Source organism: Miniopterus schreibersii, assembly GCF_964146895.1.
Source record: "Miniopterus schreibersii genome assembly, chromosome: 9".
In the NCBI taxonomy this organism is placed as follows: Eukaryota; Metazoa; Chordata; class Mammalia; order Chiroptera; family Miniopteridae; genus Miniopterus; species Miniopterus schreibersii.
The window spans coordinates 14055974-14068000 of NC_138118.1; the positions used below are offsets into that span (position 1 = coordinate 14055974).

A 12027-nucleotide genomic window follows, 5' to 3' on the forward strand; every position below is an offset into this window, starting at 1 on the left:
CATGTTTTCCCACACCTCTGACTATGTGCCCCATCTGTGTGTGCCCTAAGAACACAGACATATGCATTCAAACTGGTAACCTCCCCATTCTCGCCCCTTCTACAGATCCTCGGGCCTCTGGACCACGATGACCAGTGTGGGAAGCAGAAACTGGCCTACAAACTAGAACAAATCATAACCCTCATGAGCTTAGACAGCTGAGAACCGTCCTTCCAGGGCCCCCTGGAGGGAGGGACACACCAAGCCGTGCCTCAGTCTAGATTATCATCTTTACCAAGTGCAAGTTCCGACTGGCGTCAGCAGCATCCCCTGAGCAGCGCTGTCTCTCTCTCTGCCTCTTTCTGTCTCTCCCCCCTTCCTGGATCCCTTCTCTTTCAGTTGCCCAACTGAATCTCTTTCAGTCGATTCAATTGGCCAACATAATTGAATCAAGCCACCAGCCCTCAGCCAGTTCAGGAAGGCTGGTCCTGCAGCGAGGGGCCCGACCAGAAGATTCCAGAGGGGCTGTTCCCCAGCTGACCCCACACATCAGCAGCAGGGCCCACAGACGGATGAGGAGCCGTGGACAGAAGATGTTTCTATGCTGCTACTTCACCTTCCACTTCCAGAGCGTTCCCATCGGTCTGAACCGTGGCCTAGAGAAGAGGCAGTGAACTCAGTATTATCTTTGCTGGGGAGACCTGGGCCTGGCTCTCCCTTCCCACGTTTCCATCTCTAAGGGGTCGGTCAGTGGTATGATCCCTTTGCAACTGTGAGAAGAAAGGCCAGACCTCCTGCATATAACTGGAGTTGGGGACAGGGGATGAGTTGGGAGGTGCTCCGTGAGCTGAGCTGTCTCTCACTTGTTGGGTTGGCATCCAGAGGCCTCCTTGTCTCCTTCCAACCTTCTTGGAGCTCTTCCAAATGCCCATAGGGACCTGCCTGCCAAGTCTCCTTCCCTGCCAGTGGAAATCAGACAGGAGAAAGAAGAGCAGTTACATTCCACCATGGGACAGGCCTAACCTTCTAATCTGGCTCATAGTGGCAGAAAGGTAACATGGATGGGAGAAGAGGAGAGTTCATCTACCCTGGAAGCTGAATGTGTTGTTTTCCATTCACTCCCACGTGCAAATGAATCATGACCATAATCATAGGTACCATTGCCAGGTCCTTGTCCAGAGAAGGCACCTCCATCCCCCTTGGTCTTCGCTCACTGAGGGTAGACAGAGAATGCAGCATGCATCCAGGCATCCGGGAGATTCTACCTCCAGCCAGCTCCATGGCTCCGTCTCCACCATGCTTCCTGACCACTCTATAGAAGGCTGGGGCAGACAGCCTAGCCTCTGTCCCCTGGCAGAATGACAGAATCCAGGGCCATCGCTATACAGATAACTTTGTCACTGCACTGTCCAGACCTCCCGGGGAATTATTTCATCAACATCTCAGCTGTCTCTTTGGTCACTTTCCTCCTTCATCTCTTATCAGTCATCATTGAAAGAAATGCACAGCCTCATAGAGACCAACCAAAATGCCAGCCAAACTCAGCCCCTGGCTTGTCATGTCTGGGAAGACCGAAAAGTCAAGTTGAAAGACACGGCCAGAAATGGGGGGAGGAACAGACAACTGACCTCAGCCCTGGCACCTGTCTCTCCATCTGTCCTTCCATCTACGGATACATCATTTTTGCCAGCCAGGTAACTGTGTGCTCAGACATGCATTCTAGGTGCGCAGGGGCTGTAGGGAGAGATGCTCTAAGGAGGGCCTTGGAAACCTGGGATCTTGAAGGGACCTTGGAGGCCATCTGGGCTATCTCCCACCACAAGCAAGAATCCCCCCTGGCAGCCCTGGTGTCCTGTTGTCCACCACTCCGGGAGACAAGGAAAAGCGTCGCTGGAGGTGGGATTGGGGATGAGTCTCGCCATGTCACCCCCAGGGTCACACATCCCCACGTGGAAAGGGGAAGGAACCACATCATTTCCAACAGTCTGTGGAGCATCTTGTACTTTTGCGAACACTCACCCCTTTGGATATGGATATGCGTGCATGTGTGAGAGCTCATGTACACACACTCGTGCACATGTTTGTGTGTGTGTGTGCGTGTGTGTGTCTGCCCCAGGCCTAGGCAGAGAGCTCAGAAGGATTTCTTGTCCTGTGTAGGGGGATTTTGAAATGTTTCTTTCCCTTCTCTACCCTTGTTCATCAGCTCACCCTGCAGCTCTGGGACATTTTATCACTTGCTTTCTATGCTGAGCACTGGTGGGTGCACAAGAGGTCACCTGTCTGTAGGAAATCAGGGTGGTCACAGGCCGAGGGAGGCCTGGACATGAGTGGTGACCCAGAGCAGGGCATCACGTGGCATCAGGGAGGGCATACAGTGGACAAAACGCAAGAAACCTAACCCACGGGAAGGGGGAGATGAGGAAAGATGCATGTCGAGGGGGCAAAATAACCAAAGGTTTTGGCAAATGAAGTGCCAGGTGAAGAAGCATGGAATTTCTACCCCGGTCATTTGATTTTCTCCCAAGAAGCCAGGCGCCCTGGCAGGCCAGGAGGGAAGCATGTGGGAGGTGGCAGGAGGGGGCAGCTCGGCCACTAAGATATTTTTGCACATGTCAAGGGTTGGGGAGGAGAGAGACACAAACATATTTAACACAGATTTGCTGAATGGAAGCTGTGCGTGTGTGTGAGCGTGCATAGGAGTGAGTGTGCTTTGAATTATTTTTTAAGTTTTGCACAGATAGAGAAAAAAATGAACAAGCAGAAAAAAAAAAGACTTATCATGGTTCTGCTGCAGCTTTTATTTTTTACTGGACGGTTATTGCTGGCATTGTTCCTTTGCGGTACAGAACTTTTTTTCCATGTTTTCGTTATGTGAGAAACTCTGAACACCTCAGAGCAACACGAATGTCGGGGCGAAGGGGAGAGAAGGCCCGAGTGGCTCGCCCTCCTGTTTCTCCCGAGGGAGGAGCTCAGGCAGGTTTTACTTTACTTGGCGGGAGGGTTTGTCGCCGGTGCTCTGTCTGCCTGCAGACCCTGTGGCCTGCTTGGGGACAGAGAAATAGGACAGTCACGCAGAGCCACAACCCATCTGCCCGTCAAAATTATTTCCTTTTGCTGTTTGTTAGCTTTCCATTTCTTTTGTTTGGATTCTTGGTGCACGTGTGATAAGCTTCAAAGCAAAGGCAAGGTGGCGTTGTCCAAAAGCTGTCCTTTCCCCAGATCTCTCCAAAACTGCCCTTGGGGTCCCTCATCTCCTGGCCAGCCAGAGAGCTGCCCAGGCGGCATGGGGAGGCACACACACCTGACTCAGGCCTATAAAAAGGGGGTCCCCTAAGGCTATTCTCTCTATCACAGTTCACTAGCAGGGTCACAGTTCTGTCTAAGGTGGGACTTTTATATGACTCCTGAGTCCTGGGCAGAGAGCAGGAGAGAAAGGACCACTCTCCCCTCACCTCCCCTGGCACCAAGGTCAAAATGGTACCAGGAGATGATGCAGTCCAAGTAACTAACCTGGGTTAGGCAAGGGTTTTCAAATGGGGGGAGATGGGCTGAGGGCTGGTAAGGGTGGGAAATGGGGGAGCTTTGTGGGGTCCTGAACATAAGAAAATGGGTAAGCAGAAGCTGCAGATGGGTCATTTTTTGGGGGGTGGCACAAGTCCACCCAGGTATGGGCTTTGCCACTGTGTCCTTCCGGTAAGGAGAGACCCTACATTTGTTGGTACCTATAAATAGTGCCATTAAGTGAAGTTGGCTATCGTGTCAGTTACTTCCTCAGGAAAATACTTTTTCTTGCCTTCTTCTTTCAATGTAGTTTTAAATTTGGGGATCACCTGAGTGTCCCACAGGCCAAGGTGCGTTCACACCCCCAGAATGACACGCACACCCATAAGAGCCCCTGGAGTGTGAGTGAGGCCCCAGGTGCTTGAGAGAGAATCATTTTCAATAAATTCCAAAGTTTGAGGCAGACTGTCCGGGCCTGTGCCCAGGCAGAGGGGGGGTTGCCGGTCGGTGAGGTCTCTGACCTTGTCCCCTGAGGCCCAGCTCTCACCTCGCAGCCTGGGGTTAATGTCCATGTTCTGTCCCAGAACCACCCCCCCCCCCCCCCGTCACTTTCCCAAGCCAATGTCCTTGTGCTCATGTCCCCCTGCATGTCTGGCTTCTGAGTTTGTCCCCCTTTCCTGCTTCCTGCACGTGTAGCCTCTGCCCCAAGGCCATATGTCCACTAAAGTCCCAGAGCCACTGAGCCCCCTATGGGCAGCTCTGCCCTCACAGCCCAGCCCCCTGACTGCCTCAGGCCCATGCCCCCAACACTGCCCCCTGAGGGGGCTCCCTCACCCCGCCAGGCTCCGCGGGCCCCCTCAGAGGAGCCACAGCAGTGACATCCTGAATGCCCTCCACACTAGGCCCCAGGCAGGCCCTGCCGATGGACGTGGCCAGAAGCCTAAAGGACCGCTTGCTTTCACCTAAAAGGAAAGCCCCGCTTCCCACTGGCTCCTTTCTCGGGACCCTCAGGGGACACTTCCTTTGGCTTCACAGGATGCAAAGTCAACTACCTAAGCGAGTGAAGGTCAAAGTTAATCATTGTTAATCAGGAACAAACCTTCCTGCCTCGCAGAGAGCAAGGAGGGAGGGAAGACGGAGGGAAGCTCTCGGCAGGCAGAAGGCCCCTTGGCAACCCTCTCCCGGCCCCTCCAGGAATGGGCCCCGCAACAGCAGCCCCAGCTCCCGTGTCTCTGAGAGGCATTTCTGTGCATAAGTAATCTCCAGGTACCAGAGTCCCCACATGTCCCCAGAGAAGACGCCCCTGCCCCACACCCAGCCAGGCAGAGCCCGGCTCCCTCTGGGCCTTTCCTCTCAGCCCCTCACTCGTCCCACCAGCCCTCAGGACAGGTGACCGCGGACCCCTGTCCCCCACCTCCTGCCTTTTCCTTGAAACTGGATGTGGCCTGTTTATTTAAGGCTTTGTAATTGTTTATCTTTTATCTATATATTTTAAGTGCTCAAGATTAAGGAGAGAGCCTATGCGTGGGTATAAGGTCGAAATTACTAGCCGGGAGGGAGAAAGGAAACTGTACCTGACTGTGAGGGGGGCAAGGAGAGCCTCCCCATGTTGTTCCAGAAGCGGGTCGGGACCTGTCCTGGCTGTGGACGTGCCAGGGCAAGCATCCCCCCGAAGCTGCCCCTCTGATGGCCTGAGCCCGCAATGCTACCCCTTCTCCCTGCCTCCTGCCACATCACGGGCACGTCACCGCCACGTCACCCCCACAGGTACAGCAAACGAGGTGGGAGGCTGAGGCACAGCCACAGGTGACGTCGAAGAGGCAGCTCCTGAGAGGCTGGCCTACTGCAAACCTCTCCTCCTGGTGCTCGGAGGCTGGCAAAACCCTCCCCGGGAAACAGTGTCTGTTCCTCTTTTTCAGAAAGGAGTCTCTGCAGTAAAATTTCAGACATTCAAGAGAGACCTTTTTCTTTTTTTTCTTTTTTTTACTAAAAGTCTTTGCTCTCCAATAAAATTATTTTTTATTAGGGAGAGTATCCAACTTTATAAAATACATAGGATTTTTTGGTTGTAAAAGTAATGCATACTTATTAGAGGCCCAATTAAATTCCTGGAGTATACTAGTGACCTCCCCAAAGCAAACAAACCTAAACAAAACAAAACAAAAAACCTTAATGAATCAGAAGAGTTTAGTATTTGTATTGGCAGAGAGAGTGAGGTGGGCCTGGCGGGTGTCCTGGGTCTGGTGAGCCCCACATTCCCGCCACTCCACCCCTTCACTCTGTCCAGCTTTGGCTCTGGGCTGCCCCTAATGTTGCTGAATCCTGCCCATTTCTCATCAGCTTCCCCAAAGCAGGGAGACCCTGCTAGGGATTGGTCATGGAGGGGCCCCAGCGCCCCCCTCAAGAAGGCACATGCTCTTGGCAAGTAGACAGGTCTATGCAGCTCATCTCCCATGGGGTTCTTTACCTGGACTTAGAACTTCTTTTGCTAGTATCTTTGATCTTCCGACTCAAGCACATTTTGTAGAATTCAGAACCGAGGATATGTTAAAAGCAATGCAAAGGGCACTAAGAAACCCGGACCACTTTCCCGGACAGGACTAGTGAACGCAGTTCAGGCCCATGACCAAGATGGGGTGCGTGTCCTCGTGTGTTCTCCTCTCTCCCTTCCCCGATGTTCCCGTCAGCTTGTTGGCTCGTCAAACCTTCCGTTCTTTAAAAGGAAAAGCTAGTTTACCTCAAAGAATCTTGTTTCCATTTGGAAACCAATGACTTTGCATTTTAGGGTGGACAACCCTCCCTCCAAAACTCCCTGTGGGGCCCTAGTGGCCGCGAGGCCCTGGGTCCTGGCTTAGCCGTGTGCTGGCTGCGTTGACCAAGAACCAGAACCCAAGCCCTGAGCTGGGAAGGCAGGCTTGGATGCAGCCGCCCTCCTCCCCGCTTTAGTTTGTAGGGACCAGCCTATCACGTCTAGTAGGGCTCTGCCAGGTTACCATAGCGACCAGCAACTCCAGGGTACCACGACAGACAGTGGCTCGGCGACAGGCATGGGGGAGAGGAGTCTGTCTGGTCAGATGACCCAGAGTTAACTCTCCAGTACTAGAGGGGGGAGGAGGGAAAGGACAGGAAGAATGGGTGGTTCAAGGGACAGGCAGGGGCCCCAGTCACCCCGTTCCAGCCCCACCCCACTTCTGTTTCCACAAAGCTCCCACTTTGAACACTGACCCTTAGAACCAAGCAGAACATATCTTTAGACAACAGTGTTATAACGAGCCTCAGAGATAGGTGGGTAAAATCTATTAGAGGATAAGGGTCTTCTGGTTTTGATTTTTAAAGAAGAGTATCCTAGTAAGATTTAAAAAAAAAGATTTTAAAAAAAAAGTTTTTAAAAAGGAAACCTATGCTATTTCAATTGGAGCCCAGTTGTAACTTGGTAAAGGCAAGCTCCTGTACCTTTGTTATAATTAATTGTATACCTGTGTATGTAAATATAAGGCATTCCTATTTTGCAGTTCAGAACAAAAAAAAAAAAACTTATTTGTAATATAGAATAAAGTTTATTAAAAAATAATAATTCCGCTTGGAATCTTGGGTATTTGTTCCTGTGACTGGCTGGAAGGGGGCGGGGAGACGGCTGTCCCTGTGTAGGCGGTGACGGCCCCCGAGTTGTAGAGATACGGCTCCTTCTCTCTCCAACTACGCAATGTCTAAACTCAGCCATCAGAGATGCATCTTTTTCCTTAAGCCTCTGTCCTCAGTTACAAAGCAGACGCCTCCAGAAGCGATGATGCTGAGGCAGGGAGAGGCACGTGTCACCAGCCAGGGCCATGGTCAGCAGACATCGCTGCTGTCTGGAGCCCGACCGGCCTCTGAGCCCCTCTCAGCACAGCCCTCCAGGCTCACACTAGCCCTGAGCATCGGCTCTGGGGGGACAGCCTGCCACCCCTGCTTGAGGTCTCCTTGGCCAGCTACACCTGATGTAAGTGGTGTTATCAGCCCCCTTCCCTGCTTTGATAGAGGGTGGAGATGTTGAACCCAATTCCGTCTCTGGGGGAGAACCAGAAGAGGGAGGGGAAGAGCATGGGATGGGGGAGGGGGAGGAAGGGAGCAAGGACGCAGACCGCAGCTTGACCTGCCACACGCTCCAGCCTATGGCCTTGGGGGCCTCCAGGTGGCGGGGGGAAGAGGGGAGCAAATGCCCTCGGGGCAGCATCAGCCCTGGCCTGGGCCCAGGAGAGCTGTGACCTCTGCTGTCACTCAGCCGGCTGCCCCTGGACAGATACTTGCCTCTGTGAGCCTCAGGGGAGTGGATGGAGCAGTCGCCATGCAATCCCAGTGTTCCCGTACTCAAAGTGGAAAGTGGAAGGGAGCAGGTCGAGGAAGGAGATAGGCAAGTAGAAAAGTGGACGAGGGGAGAGGAAGGAAGATGGGAAAGGAGTGGGGGGGGGGGGAGACAGACCATGGAGACGCCCAAGGCTGACCAAACTTTCAGCACTCCTTCCCCTGCCTCCCTGCTTCCTTCCAACCTCCTACCCTTAGGCTTCTCGGGCCTTCGAGCAGAGCCCCTGAGGGGAGAGGAGAGAATAGTGTCCACTGGGATGGGACCTCTGGGGCCTGAGAGCAGGAGCAGGAGGGGAGCTGGCGCGTGTCCACAGGGCTGAATCCTAGCCTTGCCCACAGCTCTCCCCTGTGTTCCGGAAGAGCTCCCTTCTGAGATACGAGGGGCGACCCAGGAAGAGGCCACACTCAGCAATGGGACCGAGAAGCTGCAGCCTCTAGAAAACGACACCTTCAACCATGGGGCAACGCGGGGACAGAGGACACCTATGGGGAAAAGCTGGAATGAGTGATCATGACCCAGCCACACAGAAACGAACAGGAAGGTGTTTTCCCTGCTCCTAAATAGTGAGGCAGGCTGCGGTGCGACAGTGACCTCGCTGTGACGGTGCGGACTGGGATTCCACACACGGCTAAGTTCCTGCCGTGCCCTCAGACGCCTTTACCTACATGATCTCGTATCACCATCAGCCCCCAGGACCCACAGCATCACTTCTCTGTGATCCTATTTCCTATCCATAAACTGAAGATAGTTCTAGCTGCTCTGCAAAACCCAGGAGATTATGGGGAGGGGAGATTAAGATAATTAAAGTGATAAAAACACAGTGCACTATAAAGGGTCATACATACATGGAGTATTGTTATTACTCATAAAAATGATATTGTACAAACGAAACAGCAGATCAGGCCTGGGGCCTCCGTAACAAATTTAGAGTGCGTGCCGTATTAGTCAGCTTGGGCTGCCAGAGCAGAATATCAGACTGGCAGCTTGAACCACAGACATTTCTTTTCCCACGGCTCTGGAGGCTGGAAGTCCAAGGTCAAGATGCCAGGGTTGGTCTCTAGTGAGACCTCTCTCCCTGGCTTGCACGCAATGGCCTGTTTCCTCACATGGTCTTTCCTCTGCACATGTGTGGAGAGAGACCGCAGCTGTCTCTTCTCATTAGGGCAACAGTCCTATCAGATCAGTACCCCACTCTTATGACCTCATTTAACCTTAATTACTCCCTGAAGACCCTAAATCCAGTCACATTGGGAGTTAGGGCTGAATATGGGAGGAACACAGATCAGTCTATAACAGATGCCTTATTTATTCATTGCCAAAAAGTAAATATCTAGCACCTTATGAAATATGTATTTGTTATTGTTTGACTGTGAGATTGTTGAGGGCAGAGACCATATTGATTGAATTCATGTTACCCGAGCTTCGCAAGTGCCCAGCACAGAGCGAGTGCTCTGTCGATCACGAACAGGTGGAGGGAGGGACAAAGGGAGCAGGGCTAGGAGAAAGCAATCAGCTTTAAAGTGGGTCTCTAGGTTATCTTCACTGTCCCTAGCATGCCTCCCATTATTTTCTATATTAGGCCACACCCTTCCATGAATATCTTATCTTTAGGAAACAATTCTTTGAGTGGCAGCTAGTGGCTCTCTTTTGCAGGGAAGAGAGCCGGCATTGAAGTCAAAGCCTCCCCTGGTTTGGTATAGCTGCTCCGGGGCCAGCAGGGTAAATGGAGACAGGGAGGTGACCTCTGTACCAATCACTTTCTCTAAACCTATCCTGAGTCACTCCCCCACCTTCCAAGCCCCCCACAATTCCCTGGTGAAGCCCATCTAACTCGAGCAATGCAAGGGCAGGGCCTGGGGGAACAGGAAGCAGAGAGGTCAAGAAAAGAACACTGGTAGGTCACTAGGGGTGTGCTCTGGGCCCCATTCACCAGGGCACATCCTGTGTCCCCAATTTAAAGGGCCAGATTATGATGTCTCCCTCAGTGTGCCTGCCTGCACTGCCCCCAACTCCACAGGGCCCCTCTCACCTCTTTCCACGTAGTTTGCCTCTACTTTGTGAATTCCCATTGGCAACACAGGCTGGATAGGCCATGGACTCCGAACTGTGTGAGCGAGCCCTCGCCTGTCCAGTGATGGCTTCAATCCCCAAAACCAGTTTCCCAGTCTTCATTTTATAACCTGAATACGTTCCCTGGCTAGGGTAACGGTGAGGACCCTGCCCAACACCGCCCTGCCCTCTTACCTGGAGCCAGTTCCTCGCCACCTCCAAACTTGGTTTTTCTCTTCTGTAATGGTGAGAACAGTAACACCTTCCTAACAGAGAGCTGTTGAGGGAATCAGGACGTAAGGATTATAAAGCACTTAGAGCAGGTCCTGACGTCCTGTAAGTTTTTAATGGTAGCTCTTAGCCTTGAGTGACAGCCTCCTGAAGGAAAACCCCGTGTTATCTCTCTCTAGCCCTAGTTTGGAGGATGGCACTCAGCATAGAGTATTGCTCTAAAAATGTGTCTGTTAGATGAGTGAAGTAGTGAGAGCAAGACTCTCTCAACAGTCCAAATCCTAAAATGCAAGTATAGCATAGAGCTTCCCAATAAAATACAGACATGGGTAACTAAAAATGATGAGTGCCTGAGACAATGGCTTGGGAGCAGATGGTTTATTTTGGGAAGTGGTCCTGAGAACAGGAGTGGGGGTAGTGGAGGGAAGACAAGCCAATTCAAGGGGGTGTGATCAAGCCGGTACCCATCGTGAGCAGGGGGAAGCAATCCTCCTCAGGCTCTAGGAACTGTAGAGCACATCTCAGAATGTGTGCCCTGGCTCCCATCCCCCATTGCTCAAGGGTTACCCATGGGCTGTCCATTCCCTCAGGCGCTTAGGTTTGCAAGTCTGTAGGAATAACTAAGTGATCCCCCCACACTCCAGTGACTCCTATGGTAGAAGCAGAAGAGCCCTGGGGCAGAAGGCAAGGGGGTACAGTGTCTGTCCCTAAAGCAGATGCTGTCAGGCTACACATGCATGCCACCTGGATGCTATGGAAACAGCTGGGGATGAAACGTAGGTCAAGGCTAAGGTGGGACACACAGCACAATAAGGAATCCCTTAAAACCCTTAGGAGATCCAAGATGGTGACAGTAAGTGGAAGCTACACTCACCCCCTCCCAGGACCAAACTGGAATTACAACTCAGATGTAGAACAATCATCCTGAATACCCAACTGAAGACTAGCTGAGAAGTTTTATAACCAAGGACTTACAGAAGCCACATCGAGACTGGTAGGATGGGCAGAGATGTGAGTGGTGGCTGAGATTCCGAAGGGATATCTTAGCTGCAAAGGTTCCCCCTGAGAAGAGTGGGGTTTCAACCCCAAGCTGGGCTCCCCAGCCCAGAGTACCAGAGCCAAGAAGAACTGCCCACATAACATCTGGCTGTGACAATTGGCAGGGATTCTGTCCACCAGAGAGACTCCAGGGAGAAATGGGAGTCTGCTAGAGACACAGACACCCTCTAAAAGGGCCAACGCACAAAGTCCCATTCACAGCCACTTACCCTGGGCTCCAGGGGAGGTAGGACAGAGCAGACTAGAGTTGCATGAAGAAAGACTGGGGTTTGTGACTCTGGAGAGAGAGCTGAAGGCACAGATGCTAGGATCCCTGTGCTGATTCCCTCTCCCACACCACAGGCATCATCTTTCTTGGGTGGAACACTCCCCTCCTTACAGCATCAGCCTGGGGGAATGCAATAGTCTCACTTTCTGTGATCCCTGTTGCTGTACCCTGCAAAGTTTGCACCCTACTAAGGAGTCAGTTGCCTAAACCAGACTCAGGGGGTGTCAGTGACTGAGTTATGTGGCATTGGGGTGGGAGCCACTCCTCCCACCTTCCCTCAAACCTGACCAATCCGTCCCCCTCAGGGAAGATCCACTAGCCCCACTCTCTTGACTCCAGTGGCCTTGCCCTGCTGATACTGGACTCCTGGTAGAATCTGGGACAAACTGAGTTGTGTGGCTCTAGGACAGGGACCATTTTTCACTTGCACACTTGACCCACTGCAGAGCCCTGCCTTCACATGGCCAAATCTAGGTCTGTTTGGGCCTCATAAATTTTGCTGGCCTCACCCTGACAACTCCTGAGACCCTGCCACACTACAATGGTGTGTGAGCACCCAGAAGGATACAAGGTTGGTACAATATCCACAAATCAATAT

General features: G+C 52.3%; 1 protein-coding gene across 1 annotated transcript in view; it reads left to right on the forward strand.

The window, feature by feature from the left end:
* PLXNA4 (plexin A4) overlaps positions 1–8663 on the forward strand; it is a 404508-nt gene extending 395845 nt beyond the window's left edge. Inside the window, exons 32-33 of the mRNA XM_081147021.1 lie at positions 106–7459; positions 8161–8663. Coding sequence (XP_081003147.1) covers positions 106–201 — 96 coding nt within the window. The 3' untranslated portion in view covers positions 202–7459; positions 8161–8663. The remainder of the gene's footprint in view (positions 1–105; positions 7460–8160) is intronic.
* The last annotated feature ends 3364 nt before the right edge of the window (positions 8664–12027 follow it).